This window comes from Styela clava, chromosome 14, assembly GCF_964204865.1.
Source record: "Styela clava chromosome 14, kaStyClav1.hap1.2, whole genome shotgun sequence".
Lineage (NCBI taxonomy): Eukaryota > Metazoa > Chordata > Ascidiacea > Stolidobranchia > Styelidae > Styela > Styela clava.
The window spans coordinates 10395371-10413132 of NC_135263.1; the positions used below are offsets into that span (position 1 = coordinate 10395371).

Consider the following 17762-nt stretch of genomic DNA (forward strand, 5'->3'; position numbering starts at 1 on the left):
TATTTGCGCAAAATATGCTCTACACTTTTTATTTAAACAAATTAATGGTGCTAATCACTCTTAATTAATTAAACTGATGGTTAATTGGTTCATTTTGCTGTTTGAATCCTGAGAGTTTAATTTCTAAAATGTCAAGACAATAATTTAAATAAAATTGTCTTGACATTTTAGAAATTGTTATGAAATTCATAGCAACGGCCAATGGTTTTTGCTCTGAAGAAATCTTGGGTGTAATATTAGAAAATAACTGCGAAACAAAATACATTCCAGTGCTTCCAAATATAGTCGTATTGAGTGGAAATTTTAAATCACTTCTTAAAAATAATAACGGGGTGGCTTCACTATGAACTTTGCTGTTATACGAAATTCGAGCTTTAATGGTTCTGTCTTCAGTCCATACCCACGACAACCTTTTTTCCCTCATGGCCCACTTTCGTTGCACAAAAATTCTGTGTCTTCGTTGGTGTGCAGCATCTCATAAAAAAAGCCTTTATAGATTAAACCAATGTTTCAAATAATTTTTTTTATGGCGGTAAAACTATAGGATTCATTTGCAATGAAACCAATTTTGCATTTTCAAGCCATTGTGATGTAATAGTACCAGCTAGCAATGAATAACAATTATTAACATGGTGATAATTATTATAACACATATAGTAGGGTAGAAACTAGGCATCAGAATGACTCAATACAATCATAAAAGTATTCATCACTGATAATGTATATGGTTGTGTGCTATTTTATTTTTATTTCCATTATCATTAGGCTATTGCGGCACATAGGCTATGTGATATTCAATGGTGTGAAATAGATTTGTATAGAGATATAGCCTAACTGTGTAATAAGGAAAATGCCCTCTCAAAAGTGTTTTTGAAATAATTCGATTATGTGCATAAAAGGTATTCAACATACTAAATTCAAAAAAGTTCTGGTTAGTTGATGTTTAAAAGTCTGTCAAATAATATGTTACCAATACCAACATCCTGACAACTTGATTAAGAAGTAAAATCTATTTCCCCATTATATTGAGCCTCGTTATATAGGGCAGGGTGGTCCAAGATTGGCACCTCCGTGGGCCACAAAATTACTTTCGCCTCAGCAAGCCATAACACTAGTCAATTCAGTGACATTGGTGATGCAACAATATGTCAAAAAATACAACACGAAATACGATTTCTTGATTCCTTCACGAATGCATGTGGCCCGCGGGCCTGGGTTTGGACCACCTTGATATAGGGTGTTAATAAAGTGTTAAAAAATTTTAAATTTCAAACTGAATTTATTGATACCATATATAATTTGTTACCCCTAATACCAGTGTATTTAAATAAAAAAACAAACGCAAACAAAAATAAAACAAACCTGGTTAAGATATATATACTGAGAACTGACTTCATAATAAAATTGAAATTGCAACAGGACTCAATGCACATACTGTATTATAGTTTTAAAACAACGTATATCTGAAATTTTAGAATTAAGTATTTACCAAAAAATTTAGAATTAGACTTTTAATATTGTGGATTACAAAATCTATATAAACTCCCGACTAACTTAGCATGTCAGATGATTTTTCATCTTGAAATATTAAAATATTTTTTATTGTACTTGTAGACTACTTCCTGTCGTATGTATTCTTTGTTCTTGTAGTCATCGTCTGTAGTTGTTCTATTGTTGTGATTGTTATGGTGCTTGTTTTCTGTTGCCTTATAGCGTCAGTGAAACTCTCATAAGCTAGTTCGGGCATTTCATTTCTCCATTTGTCAACAATTTGACTCAATTAAGAAGATTTCTCTGGACCGAGATTTTTCCCCATTTTTATTCTTTATTGAATTTTGTTGTATTTGTTTTCAGAGTTAGTTTTGTGTAAAGTGAATGCTGTAGGAACAATTATTATCTATTTTATGTTATAATTTCAAATTTACCCCTAAATTCTCCCAATTAGTCCTGTAAATCTAATTTTGATGATACAACTGAAATATTTAACTAAAGACGATGATGTTGTTTCAGCATTCGATAAGAGAAATAGCATAAGTCAGTAGAATTAAATCTTCCATAAAAATTGATAGGCTATTGTTGATAATCACTCATGTATTTTTGTCTGTTTTGATCTATTAGCATAATGAATATAGAAGTTACCGTAATGAAAATTTTACACCAAAGGGGTGAGGGGATAACGGACCAATTTAATATACAAGATATTTGCACATGGTTTTTGTATGAAGTTGTGAATGATTGGTTGTTGTTACCTTTTTTCATCCTGTGAAAAATTAAATTAAAATTTTGAACTGAATTAAAAAAAAATTTTAATTTGAAATTATCAATCAATTCTATGATTTCCTATAATTTTTTATAAAGTAAAATTCTGAATCTGCCTTCAAATGTTTTTTGTGTGCTGGAAATGCGGAGTGCAATTCTATGCTAATTTACTCCCTAATTAGGTTTTGATCATCCACCTAAAATTTTTTGCATCTGAGTTATGTCAAAAAGTTGATATTATTCGAAATTGGATTCGTATAACTTCGACTTTGAGAATGATTCAGTAATATTTTTGATTATCATTTATAAATACACGATATTGAAAAAAAAACTAAATTTTTAATGTACTTTTCAGAATTTTCATCTTTTTAATGATGAAAAGTAACAAAAATGCAGTAATGTGTCATGGCTGAACTGTTGTCCGCGAAACGAAAATCAGAATTTTATGTTCGGTTTGGTTCATTCCCACACAACGCAGTTCTATGATTCAATATAGCATGATGAGATTTTATACCAATCAAAAATAATATTGGTGGACTAATATTTTCTAAAAAAAAATAAATGGTTTGCAAAATAAATCTAGTAAAAGCACTAATATGCATGCTGATTACAACCAAATGTCAACAAATTTTACTTATTTTTTATACTATTAATAGCAAATTTTTTTGCGTTTTTTGAATTTTTTTTTTCTCTTTAAGGAAACTGGATGTAGCATTCCACCTGTGGTTGAAAGTTGTATTCGTGTTATTAATTTATATGGAATGCACCATCAAGGAATATTCAGGGTACCAGGGTCACATCAAGTAAGTATCATATCATTATGAGTTGTTTGAATAAGCATGGTTTTTACTCATTTGTACAGGAATGGCCAAAATGAATATTCTACAATTTTGAACACATTCGAAAATAAAATTTTGAATATGAAATTTTTTGCTATGCAACTCTCGTTAATAATGCCCATTCACTCTATTGAAGTAGCCACTGATATTTAACGATATTAAGTTGGGAACTATTTTTAAAAAACTCTTTTGGCATCGTTTACCCAATTTATTACACCTTTAGTGTGGTGTTGGGCATGGAATTCTGTGTCTGTGTCCACTGTGCGCAATGCTACACAATACAAAAAGATATGTACAGATTTCATTGTTTTTCTATTCAGAGATAAAAATTCTTCCCTGTAATGTGAAAGTTCGATGACTAAAATAATAATTTTTGAAATAAATTTATTCTAAATTGTTCCTGAAATCAGTAATTCCAAATATAGAAAATAAAATTATTTTATGACATCACATTTGTTTAATTCTTCAACTGTAATTTTTTTTCCCTTATTGACTTTCGGTTGTTGTTTTTCCATTATTAAATCCATTAAAAACAAAGCTAGTGTATATCTTTGCATATAAGTCAACCCTTTAAAAACGGCCCTAAAAGGGTTAATTTATGAAAATTTGCATATAAGCCAACCCTACAAATCGTCTGCTCTTATCGTAAGAACTTAGCATAGTTCATGTTGTGGCTTTTTGAATTAAATTCGGCTTATATGCGAGGATATTAGGTAACAGTAGGTATTTTTTAGAAGAGCTATGAGCACAATTGTTAAGGGACACAGATCATGGAAGTTTGAGAACCAATGACCATAGAATTCTTATTAATTTTATTTTATTTTTTAATTTTCAGGACATCTCGGAAATGAAAACACAATTTGACAAAGGAGAAGACCCAGTATCTGAAATGGAAGATGAAATTGACATTAATTCGGTTGCAGGATTATTGAAACTTTATTTTCGACAACTTGATGGAAAGTTATTTCCTAGTTACGTTGTTGATGACTTACTGCAAAGTGTCAGTAAGTATTACTATTTTTTTATAGTAAAATTATATCATTCGAAAGAATTCCCTTCCTTTGCTTGTACCGTGGCTCAGTACAAGGTATAAACAGAGATTACTATTTTCGGAATTATTTAAAACTGTGTGCTGCATAGTTTACCTAATGTATTGGAACTTGGGTTAGGTGGTGGAATGGGGTACGAACTCGAAAATCCTCACCTGCTATTGCACACACTGTTATTACCACTAGGTTGTGTGACTAGCTGATTTCACTCTGGACTTACAAATCTTTTGTATTTAAATCTAGCGTTTTTCTTCATCTTGGAACTTGTTCAAATCATTCCTTGATCATAAATATATATATTATTTGTTGTTTATTGCTTCACAATTTAGGTATTCGAAAGTTTTTTTCATGTATATTTCACCAAACTCACCATCACTTTTAAATGTGCTCAAATTGTTTTAACCAAATTAATTAGAATGTCACTTTGTCTGTGTGTCAGTTATAAAGACAGTCATTTCACCTGCTTTATTAGAATCTAGTCTATGGTATATCTCATGACTTACTTGGCCTATAAGTGAAGACATAGAGCTTTTGGTTTCAATTCAAGAAAATATATGCCTAAAATATGACTGTGAGGATGTGGTATAATTCATGTTGTGCTCAGTTTCTATTTACAATTTGTGTTTGATTAATCTCATTGGGGGATATAAATAGACGAGTCTGTGCATAGTGACCAGAATAGAGTTTCAGTGCTTGGATAGGCTCTGAAAATTAGTCGGTTCAATCATAGGCGATGTATGATAAGTAAATTCTATCTGGTCAATTTTCCACTTTAGAACAGCAGCCTCTATCATCTCTTAAAATTCTAACAATAAATCGTTGAATAGTTAAGGACATGTCCTACAGCATTGCAAACACTTAATCTTCATTAACTTAAGTCCAGTGCATCTTTTTGAAATGAAATAACTGTACCAAACAATCAAACACTTTTTGTTACGAGTCATCACAAAAAATGTCAACTATATCACAATTTCTACATTTCATGCCATTTTGTGTAAACCATAAAAACCTGGGAAATATTTTAACTTTTTTCATGAAATGAATGCAGTCCAATAAAATTCATTTGTCTTTTGATAAAAAAAAAATACAAAACAATTACTTTTACTGCACTTTTTGAAAATTGATAAATTCATTTGCTTGGAAAACATTTGCTTGGAATCGCCCTTATTACTAATTTCGACTATTTATTTTACTTCGGATATCTTCCGTCAGTGCTATTAGCCAAAAGTCTATACAATCACTTCATATTGCCAGACCAGCATAAGTTTTCTGTTTAGCAGACAATATGAACCAGAGGCAGACGCTATTGTCTACTATTTAAATAGTATGAAAAGATATTTATTTTCAATTGAATAGTGTCAAATCTCCAGAGTATGGAAACTTTATGCATTATATTACTATCATTAAATTCCCATGGCACTGTGACTTGATGTGCTAGATTCCACACCGAGAAAAGTCTATTTAGTCTAGCTTTATTTTCTATATTTTTTCACTGTAAATAATCTACATGCATCTGTTCTGCCGTATAATCAAACATATGCCAATATAAACTAATGAAGAAAATCCCATTTTTGCCAAATTTAATGCTCAGGTATTATTCAAGAAGATTTTTTTGTTATTGGTATTTTTTTTAGCTGATTTTTAGCTGAAGCATAAAGTGTAAAATACCAGCCATTTTAAATAAATGACAAAAATTTTGAATATAAAATTAAAATATTATTTATTAATCAATATGTTATCATTTAGACTAAATATTCTCAATTTTGGTGTTCAACCACAATTCATTAATTAATCCATCATATCTAAAATTTATTTTCTTATTTGTGCATTGGTGTTATTATTCGAAACAGAGCAATTAGTCATCAAACAATACTATTGTGTCTATCTGGCGTGCATTCCAGTACATTTGAATGCCAATTATCCGATAATATGTCTTCCAATTCCATTTAGTCATTTGGGAGTATAGAATAGTTCTTTCTATTGATGCATTGTATTATGTTTTATTCTTCTTACTGTTGCCATATGTCTGGAGCACTCTGGAGACGTTACGTAATATAGTACATAGTTCCTACTATCTTGTTTCATATGCTGGAATTTTTATGGCAATGAATGATGAACCATTTTGGTAGGGTTTTAAATATCCAGCTAATTTGGTCTTCTTGAATTTGAATATGTTGAGGAGATCTCATTTACTGGAATATCGTAAATAAATAAATGAAAAAATAATAAAATAAAAAACAAGATACTGCTACGAAACTGGCATATTTTACACAATACACTGTTACACTGTTGGGTTATTTTCCACTTGTAAACAAACCTATGAAAAAACACTATGAATGAATACGATTATTAGTCTATTACACAATGAAAATCGAAATAACACTAAGCAAAGAAAGATGCGCAGCGTACTTTCTGAAGAAACTTCATGTACAGTAAACGTGTTGTTGCGTGGAGGTATATAATTATGGAGACGCAATGCTTCGGGCCCTTTTTCTCCATAAAAACAAGACTTTTCAAGATTTGTAGCTTCAAAAGCAAAAGCTTCGAATATACTGGGGGTCTTGATTCTTTACCCAATTAGACAATGCCTTACCGAATTTTATTGAAGGATTTAGTATATGGGTGGAGATGAAAACTCTCTCTTAATCGGAAGTGGGTAATTCCAAAAGAAAGGTTGAGGAACCATTGCATTAAAATAATAGCTTAGTTTCATTACATTTTTTTGCATCTCTACTTTTATGTATCCGCTTTCAAAATTCTTTTTGATCATAGCCCAATTGTTTTTTTTCCTCAGCTATTTCCTCATCCATCTACAGGCATATTTTACGAACAGATAACAGAAACTTTGGTTAAGATATATTTTTGATAAGTTTTGAATTTATTTCCTGAATATTTGGACATGCTGCCTTGATTCTACCAATTTTTGTGTACATCTTTTTTGACTGTGCGAAGAATAAGCAAGCTCATTTTAGGCTGAGAGTAGATGCCTATTTATATTATGACTTTGATGTGACCAGGTATACATAAAAATTTTCTTTCTTTTCCAGACATTCAAGATTCCGAAAAACGTGTTGAAAGCATTCGACGTACTTTGTTAAATGTTCCTGAATCAGTGTTGGTGGTCATGAGATATTTATTCGCTTTTCTCAATCAGTAAGTTTAATTAATCTACTTTTTAGCTACTGGCTTTGCTGGGAAATATAACTGCTTAACACAAACGTTTGACAATCAATATTTTGTAAAGTTTGTAAAGAATTCAAAAGTATCTATAAAACTCTTCCGATTTAATATTTTATCAACACGGCCAACTGCCTTTGCTTCTATAACATTTCATTTTCTTTATTACAACTGACCATTTTGTAATATTCTAATGGTATGGCGGTTTTTAGATATTTTATTTATTTATATTTTTTTTATGGCGTTCATAAATTTTTGAAGATGCTTATATGCATTTATAGATAGATATATTTGTGTATATATCTGCACCGAATACTGGCCAATAAATATACTTTGGACATCCTTTTAACTAAACACCCAGTTGATTTGAATCATTGTTTATTTAAAATTATTGTCCTATCTATGTGTAGTGATGTTTGTGAATTTGTAAAATTTAAATTATAAATCGGTCGTGAATTGGAATTTTATACATAGTCAGATTTTTGCAATAAAATTAGACAACATGGTTATTTTCATTAAGTTTTACATTCCACAAATTTAAAAGTTGAAAATTATTACCTAACAGAAATTGATATAGAATAAATACTCGATTACTAACAATCCTCATTGACTACAACCTACCGGTATAAAAGTTTTGGTGTCACGTGCCGCAATGACGTCTAATCAGACACCAAACTTGTTAATTGCATCCTATTATAATAGCTTTCTCTCTCTCGTTGTGTAGATTGTTTACTTCCGTTCAATATCGAAGTATGCTTTCCTATTGATTTCCGCCAACTCGATGACGTGTTAAGTACTTTGAATAGTATTGTGAATTACCGCAACGTATTACCGACTTTTCAAATTGCAGCGGATTATCATATATAAGTACCCGGTATATGCAAACAGAAATTAAAATTGAATTTTTAAATAGTTTTGGCATTCAAAAATGAGTTTTTTTTTGCAACCATGTTAGTAGCGTTAGGCAAATAATCTTGTATAAACTCTTTAAAAAACAACTGATATTTTTATCAAACAAAGAATATCAGTGGGTCACGAAATGCCTTTCATTTTTGAATAGTTTGTAATGTATGGAGCATAATTTCTTTTTGTTGTCTCACAAAAAGCACCATCTTTTTCTTGACAGTGAAGACTTGACTAGAATGCTCTCGATAAGTCTTTTATCAACACCAATCAAATGGCATATATTCTGCACTTAAATTACATGTATAATATTTTGCCTTCAAATTGAAGACTACAACCTTTATATCAGTATTTTTACAATTTAAGTTTAGGGCTTGCTACCTTGATTTGAGCAACTCATTTGAGAAATCAAATTGAAACTAAATTGTCATTACGTTCCTTCTTTGTTTATTTTAGTTTATCTCAACATAACGATGAAAATATGATGGATGCCTATAATCTTGCTGTATGTTTTGGACCTACGTTACTACAAGTTCCAGAATCTTATGATCAAGTATCATGTCAAGCTAATGTTAATGAAATCATTAAGGTTTGTAATTATAACAAAGTAGTGCCGAGTGTTTTATATTGAGTATATTTTAGTGAGACATAAACACTGCTATACCTCAAAAAAACCCTCACTTTGTTGGCATCGCAGGTTAGGAGAAAGTAGATATTAATATACATTTAAAATTGTGCTATAAAACAATTCCTTGAAAAAATAAAAATTGACAGTCAGACTAATAATGGATTCCATTGAACGTCTGATACATTAGAAATATGAAATCCTATTATACAATTTTTAACTTGGTCCATTTTCAAATCTCAACCTTATAATATAGTTTCATTTGCACTTCATGTTTTCTGTTTTACATGACACAATTTAAGATTTTATGATATTCTATATTAAAAAATATTTGAAATAATTATTCGTTTTAGCCACGTCTGTTAAACTCTACTCCATTTGTTTAACCAAATGGGTATGACAGTGTATATGTTAAAACGGAAAGATTATTCTTTTTAAAAACCATGATTGATGTATATGTATTGTATTCACATGTTCAGAGCCTTATTCTTTGCCACCTAAAAAAAATAATGAATCTTAGAATAGCCATGTTTTAATTTTTTTTTTGGCCTGAATATGCATCATATAAAAACATTTTCAATTTTAAATCTCTTTTGTCAGACCATCATTCTATACCATGAGGACATCTTCCCTGATTCTTTGGACGGACCCAAATATGAAAAATTGATGGCGTCAGAAGAATTTGTTGCCGACGATTCTGCTTCATCAGTAACTGTTGATCAATCGGCCGCACATGATGAGGACGATAAAGAAGAACAACATAGTGCTTCGGTGGTTTCAAGTGTTAGCGATGACGGTAAGCTTTCGCAGTGTTACCCAATTTTGGTTGATGGCGTGTATTCGATGGATTGTACCCTAAAAAGACTTATCCTCTATTACAAATACGTAGTAAAATACTTTTCGAGAAAATTAAATATATTCTATATATCAATTTGGGCAGTTTAATATACGAGTCTAGTTATATTCAATGAAATTGATGAATTGAAATGTAGAAATGTCAATTTACCGTCGTGGTCCTTTAATTCAGTGGTCGGCAACCTTTTTCAAGTGACGGACCGGTAAAGCTTGACCAAGTTTTTGGCGGACCACCTTTATACAAACGAACTAAGCCTATGCAATAAATTATACGCATTAGGAAATTTATGTTGACAATATACTAAAAACGCATTTGCATTGCTACCCTTCTATTGCTGTGTTGAAAGCCTGTCCCAATGAGATGTATATGTGGCGTTTTTCTTTATTATCCAACAATACATTGTTTTTATGTACTTATTATCAATGTGAAAGATGATATTTTTATGGCAACTCGTTGTTCAAATGATGATCTGACAAGCAAGTACGAAATTTAATCTAAGTGTAATGCATTTTAGATAAAGCTACTCGAGGCCATATGTTTTTCCGAACGTGCACATTACGCGTTTTTCCGACCCCTGGTGTTGTGTTTGTCTGGTTTACTGTTGGGTGCTGTTTTTTAGTCGTAGGGTTTGTGATTAGATCGTAGAGGTTTTATTACGGCCTTGTCCGTTTTTGTAGTAGTAACCTTTCGGCGATGGGCCGCGGCCCGGTGGTTGCCGACCACTGCTTTAATTGCTTGATTTTAAATAATATAGTATGTCCATTCAAATTCCTCTTAATCAAACAAACAATAGTTTGAAAGAAAGTTTTTGAGTCAGTGGTGCCGCACCTTTTTCTTATATTTCTCCCTTTGCCTATTTTGCATTGATTTGGAATCCGGTCTTATTTTGGCATTATTATGTTATAGAGCAGGCAGTTCAAATTGAACACAACAAATGAAGTATTACCCGTAAATAGTAAATAAAAAATATCAGATGTTATTTATACTTAATCTGACTGTAATAATTATCCTTTTCACTTTTTAGAATCTGAGCCATTGTATGAAGCAATAGCAAGATATGAATACAAAGGACGATCAACTAGAGAATTATCATTCCGTAAAGGAGATATACTAACCTTATACAGACGAGCTTCTGAAGATTGGTGGGAGGGTAATTTTAATGGAAAAGATGGGTTGATTCCTCATACCTATATTACAGTGCAAGAAATGTGAGTAACACAAGCATGAAAAATGAAGCCAATGAACAGAGAATATATGATTTTTTGCTAACTGCTGTTCAAGAATATTTCTTGGTATAAAAAGCGCCCTTGGCTTAAATGTAGTTTATTTTGCAAACATCGCAATTGGCATAATTTTGAGATTTTTTGTTGCTAGGCTATATTTTTCACTCATTTTAATGCTTTTTAATAATGCGCCGAGCTTTAATTCTTTGTTTTTCTATATTGAAAGAAATGACTCAGGAAAAAAAAGCTACCTTTCTGTCAAAAATCATAGTTTAGTAAAACGTTGGCTTTTTTATCAATTGTTTCATGATTTCAGCATATTTAGCGATACAGTACCTTATACATCAGAGTGCATAAAATTGCTTTTAATTTTTCATTATAATTTTGCTTTCAAAATATAAAAACTAATTTTTCAATAATTATATTTTGTAATTGACACTATTTTGCAATTAACATTCTTTCTAATTCCGTAATTTCTGCAGAGATGATTTTTCTGATATACTGTCCAGTCGTGCGGAATCCGAACTCAGTCTGGACAGCAGTGGGACACCTCAGTCTCCACACAGGTCTGATCCTTTCTTTATTCAAGCGAAAAGGTTAGATAAAAGAAAAAGAATGCGGTAAAAACGTAGCACGCCTGCCTGCTTGCCATCGGTGTTGTGTTAGTTAGAATGGTAGCTTATTGATTTAAAAAAGACTTGTGCATGGACAAAAGGTTGCATCCCCTTCAAAGTAAAAAGTTTTATTTCTCCTGAACAAATTAAAAAGACTTAACGATATTTGAAATAAAAATAACAATATTTGAAAATCTGTATTTCATCCAAAAAATTGGAACTGACTGTAAAAAAATTAAACAATTTGGAATTTAAAATAATTGATACTACAGCCACATTTCAGAGCAATTTATAGTGTTCTATATAAGATTTTGATAAAATAATATCCCATGTTGCTCACTCATACAATTTCAATCTAATTCAATTTTCCAGAATATTTCAGAATCTGTTTTTATGTTATTTGATTGTTTAAAAGACTTTATCCAATTAGTATGTTCGACTGCAATTTGGTCATGGTAAATTGGATATTTGAATAGGTTTTGCCAAATATGTCAAAAAAAATTTAGTTTATTGTAATGAGTTATGGTAGAGAATAATTTATTTGTGAAAATCATCAAAGCAGCATTATTCACCTAACCCAAAATAGCGTTCTATATTAAATTAAAACATAGATGAATCATTTTGTTATCAATATTTTCGAATTTAATGCATGTCATTCGATTTTAGCAAACAGCCTAGATTTCATGCCATTTATACAATAACTGTAAAATAAACGGTATTTAGGTGTCATTCTAACCTAACCACCAATCATTTTTTTTTTAATTTTTTGATGATTAAAAGCTAAATAACACCATTTTACATGGTGGTAGGAAATATATAATTGTTGATTGTATTTTTTTGAATTATGCTAGATTTGAGAGGCCAATTTAGACATTTTGAAAACTTCATTATTCCGATTCGTATTACTCCCATCAATTCTTCTGTTTGTGATATAATTGAATAATAATATTAATTTGATCATATTTTAGTTTATTAGGTCCAGAAACTCCCATTCTGGAATTTCCAAGTGTCTTATTTCTAAAGAAGTTTACGAACAAAATTTTAAGCTGATTTGAAAAATTGTTGTTTAATTAAAAATTGAGGAAGTTAAAATATATATATGTATAAAATTAATTTGTAATTACTTCATTTCTGATCGAGACTTCTTTGGCTGGGTTTTTGTATTACATATTTTTATGCATATGTTAATAAGCCTCTTCATTTACCAGACGTGCAAGTTCCGAGAATCTAAATTCACACTCTGATGCAAGCAGGATGGCAATGAAAACCAAATCTCTCGATCGCCATAGTAACGTGCAAGAATATTTACAAAAACATAAACAAAAACCTTCAAAGAAATGTAAGTTTTTAAGATTTGGAAAAATTTATCTAGAAAATAATGAATGCTAGTATTCTGGACTACCATGTCTATCCTGCCAAGATTTTCAACATTCATAGATTCATGGTAGAGGCGGGGAGGAAGACGTTTAAAAATCGGTCTGGACAATATTCCCATCCCTATAGCTAACAATGGTCTCTATAAATTATCATTAGGATAACTCGAGTATCTTTTAAAATTCTCAATTACGATAGATATTTTGTTAGGTGACCGTACATTTGAACCCATGTGTATATCCACAGGTTCAATCTATATGCGGGTGCTAAAACCCATGGGTTAGGGTTAGTGTGGGTTCAACTATTCGTACAACAAAAAAATTCCATAGGTGCAATAGCATACAGGTGCAATTGCCATGGGTTCAAATGTACGTGGGTTCAAATGTAATGGAACCATTTTGTTATACAGTTATTTAACTTGACCATTTACACGATAAATATTTGAAAAAAAAAACGATCACATCAAAAATTAAATATTCCCAATTCTCCCATCTCATTTTTTGAGAGAATATGCTATCATTTACTTTATGTGAAAGTTTTTCAAGGTGACCAACAAATGCCTACATTAAAAATTGAATATTCCAAGTGCATCTCATTTTTTGAATAGAATGTACTATCATTCAGTTTTAATTAAATTCCGAACAAATGCTAATCTGATTTTTTTTTATTTTCTGGTATAGATAGAAAGCTCAAAATGATAATTTATTGCTCAACCATGTTTTTAACTCTTTAATACTTTTCCAGTGATTTCTTGACTGAGCCATTTTTAAGAGACACTGATCACAGCATTGTCATGATTGTGATCCCTGTTAATAGTACAGTAATATTTTTTTGAATAGTTAATCAAATTCTCTCTCTCACTCAGCCCGAGGAGCATCCGAAACTACAGGTCTCAGTGCGTCAAGTTCCTTCAAGGAGAGTGGAGTGAGTAGCATTGATGAATCTCCAACTGCTGGTAGTGAGGCATCGAGAATGTCCGTTGCGGAACGTGTCGCAATGTTTAAAAGAAGTACTAGCAATTCAGCTGGAATTGATCCAGGGACTATTCAAGTATGTCAGACTATTTTTGCGATTTTTTTTTGTAGGTTGTGAGACAATTTTATCAAATTCATCAGTTATGTGTGTCTTTGTGGAAATAGATCTTTAAAATCAAAGATCCCTTGTAGCTTCATTTCAAATTGAATTCTTGTAAACTTTGAGCAAGCGCAAGAAATGTATATAGATCTTGTTGTTACAACTGTTTATTCCAAGAGATAATTTGAAGCTGATATATTCTTTCAAAAGTATGTCATTATTTTTGCTATGAAAAATGAAAAATTTAAACACAGAAAGAAGAAAAGGATATTGATTCCAGGATTTTGCTTTTAAATTCTTATTTGTCTTTACTGAGTCCAATCACTGAGCTATATCTCACTGGTTGAGTATGAATACGTCATTGTATTAAGATGACTTGAGTCACTTCGGTCTTTGATAAATCAAGACTTGACTCAAAAGTATATTATTAAAATGCATGTTTCATAATGAAAGTAGTGCTAAATTCGTAGATTTATTCTTGTAAATTATACATTATATTGATATTGAAAAAATCATTATTCGCTTTTTTCAAGATTTGTAGCATTTTATATTATTCGTAGAATAAATTTATCATCATCACAAAATTGTTCATCATCAAAATATTAGAAATTTAAAAATAAGTTTTAATAAGTTGAAATTACCGAATTCATTCCACTCTATAATAAAAACAGGCTGCAATGAGAGACACTTTTCTTGAAGCTGCTCGGGCTGCTGGTGCAAAGGTTAAGTAGTGAATGCTCGTCATCTTCATTCTATTACATACTGTCTTCTTCTATGCAAAAGTTTTAGCTCGAAGTGTGAAGCTTTTGCTTCTTAACCTTTTTGGTCAGGAATTCTCCAAAGGACGTCAAAATATAATTTGCTAAGCAAAAGATTAGGGTTGATAATATTACTAAAAACATTTTTGAAGATTTGATTAATTAATTGGTGTGAATATTTTTGCATTTTCAGTAGCAGTAGGGAAGCTTATGTCAAAATAGTTAGATAATCTCCTAGTATTCTACCTTATCAGATTAAGATTGAGCTGGATATACAAAAAATTTTTACAAAAAATTACATTTAGGTTTGAATTGCATCTAAATTTTTCATAACCAAATTGAAAAATAGTATCATTCTGAAGTTTCATACAACTAAAATATACATATGGAAAATACACATTATGATATACACAGAAATGAATATTTATTCTCGTAAGTACAGTTGTGCACTCACATCTGCCGACTTACGATTTATTCTCATTACGGTGGTATTAATCAGTATCTTGTTCGTTGATCTATAATGGAACCAGATTATTTTGCTATTGGTGTTCGAATAAAATGTTGCCACTTGTCCACAATGGCAATATAAATTTTTCAGACGGCATTATAGTTTTGCATCCATCATGAAGATGCTGCTATATTTTCAGCAAAATTGAAAGTATATATATATATATATATATATATGTTCACATGCTGTTATAAAAGGCAAACATTTTCCATTATTTTTTTTTAATCATAGAAAAAAAAGAATTTTTTGTAGTGATATCATGTATGTTAGTTTCATAGAATCCATTGTTTTCAATTTTAGCCAAGAGGTTACGGAACGTTACCACGTATCCGGCTTGAATCTGGAAAAAAATCTGTAAGAATTATCTGCTCGCTTGATTATCGTTGTCTGCTTTGTCATTGCATTTAATTCATGCCTGTTCTGTGTTATGAATTTAAGTTCTTTTTGTTTATTAATTTCAAATTATTTTGATATTTTCAAGCTTGCGTTGCTGGCGAAATGTTCTGAATGTGTGATTTTATGCAATGTACTATGTACCAACTATCTTATGTTCGGTTTTTAAAATCTCCTCTGACAGCGGAAATTGCAATATATATTTCATAGAAAATGCCAGGGTCCAGTTTGTAAAATCTATTCACCAGAAGTCAAACCAGTGGTTCGCACTGTAAAAGTAATATCCTCGTCAAAAATATAATATTTTCATATTTATTTGTAATAAACCTGTTACTATTTAGTTTTGTTTAGCCATTAGAAATCACAAGTTTCCCAATTGTAAATGGTAGTTTTTGGTAGACAACGCTGTCAGATTGTACTATATAGTATTTAGACAATTTTCCAAGTACTTACCGTATGTATCTATTTGATGTACTGTTATCAGTTGAAATTGAGGTTTCAATACACTTTGCCCATAAATACTTATGAAAATAATTATCGCTGGTTTTCTTTTTGGTCGAAGTATTTTGTAGATACGAAAACTAGGATACTGAAACTATCTTTCCCATCAAAAACCGCACTCCTCGATAATCAATTATGCTTTTAAAATCATTTGCTAAACAAAATCAGTTTGCAGAATATGAGTTGCAATTCAAAGCAAACTAAATGAACGCATATTCCTTGTTGTTGCACATGCATCAGCCATGTATTAATCAGTAGTGGATAATCTGCATGTCCACCTGATTACAAATATATATTATTGTCGCGTAACTGTAATTCATGCAAGTTATAGCACGCTATATATTAGTTATTGTTCATTGGATATTTTCTGTTTTTGCATTTTTTTTTTCAACATGTATTGCCATTGATTTAGTATTTTGGACTGCTTCATGCATGCATATATTTTTTCATTACAGATTTATTATGTTTAATAATTATTTCTGATTATTAGATTGGGTTCATTAATATTTTCAGCATCTCTATGCTGGAAGCGTTTCCTTTTGAGTAACTAGCACATTTGCTTGTAGGAGGCATATATAGAAAAAATTTGGATACTAAATAAATTTGTGGAATTCGTTATATTTTTGCATTGCTAATGGAGTTGAGTTAACGGAGCAGAGATGGTCAAAGCATATAATCTACTGTTCTGAATAAAATCTGAAACAAAATTTTTGAATATACAATTTGTCACGTTGCTGCAGATAAACGTGATTTGAATGGCTTTCTAGTTTTTACAGTTTTTAGATATTTATTTTCCCAATCGACTACTGGACAACTTTGCTAAAATTATAATTTCTCAATAGGAACCATTCTAATTATTTCTAAAATTGAGATTCGAATATAATTATTTTCAAATTAATTCGAATGTTAGATTCTTTTTGGACATCACCTGTGATCTGTTTTAATAGGTAAATTATATTACAATAAATTTGAGGAATTAGGTAGAGTTTTATCTTCAGTACCTAAAATGAATATAGACCTCCTGACCGTCCGTATATTGAAAATTTGGCGACTCTGAAGTATGCGCACCAAGATGTGGCATAACCTGAACCCTAACCTGGTACACAACGTGAGTTCAGGTTGTGCGCCGTCTTGGTGCACATACTTCAGGAGGTCGAAAATTTTATGCTATTTTTACTACAATTGGTTACAAATTATCGTCATTTGCAATTTTACAGGACATCGAATCAACAATGAAATCTGCCTTAGATGACTTACAAGCAATAGAACTCAAAAATCCATCTCATCATAAAGATACTCCTGATGTTGTTCGAGATACTCTTGAGGCGAGAGGAGGTAGGAATTAATCAATCTGAGTTTCACATTATACCATTTTTTAAAACTTGCTCCGCAGTCATTTTCCAAAAATGTGATATGACATACTCAAAAATTTAAATTTTACACGAATAAATTCTCTGATTTTGCTCATTGGTATACTTCAAAAGAAAATACCTTTTTCATTAGTATTCAGTAATTCATTTTTTCTTCGAACTGAAAATACACTTGATATATTAAATAGGATAAACCTAAGAATGGGCATACCAGGGGGAGGGGAGACACGAAAAACCAA

The 17762-nt window shown here is 30.9% G+C and overlaps 1 protein-coding gene across 7 annotated transcripts in view; it reads left to right on the plus strand.

Moving 5' to 3' along the window:
• Positions 1–17762, plus strand: part of LOC120340709 (SLIT-ROBO Rho GTPase-activating protein 1-like) — a 38850-nt gene that overhangs the window by 18322 nt on the left and 2766 nt on the right. For 3 of the 7 annotated variants that reach the window (XM_078120166.1, XM_078120167.1, XM_078120170.1), the window contains exons 13-23: positions 2958–3062; positions 3934–4102; positions 7195–7300; positions 8684–8816; positions 9453–9648; positions 10733–10916; positions 11414–11551; positions 12754–12884; positions 13785–13969; positions 15560–15613; positions 17371–17488. In XM_078120166.1, the coding sequence (XP_077976292.1) occupies positions 2958–3062; positions 3934–4102; positions 7195–7300; positions 8684–8816; positions 9453–9648; positions 10733–10916; positions 11414–11551; positions 12754–12884; positions 13785–13969; positions 15560–15613; positions 17371–17488 (1519 nt within the window). The remainder of the gene's footprint in view (positions 1–2957; positions 3063–3933; positions 4103–7194; positions 7301–8683; positions 8817–9452; positions 9649–10732; positions 10917–11413; positions 11552–12753; positions 12885–13784; positions 13970–15559; positions 15614–17370; positions 17489–17762) is intronic. The other 4 variants (XM_078120168.1, XM_078120169.1, XM_039409050.2 and 1 more) reach the window with 3 other exon arrangements.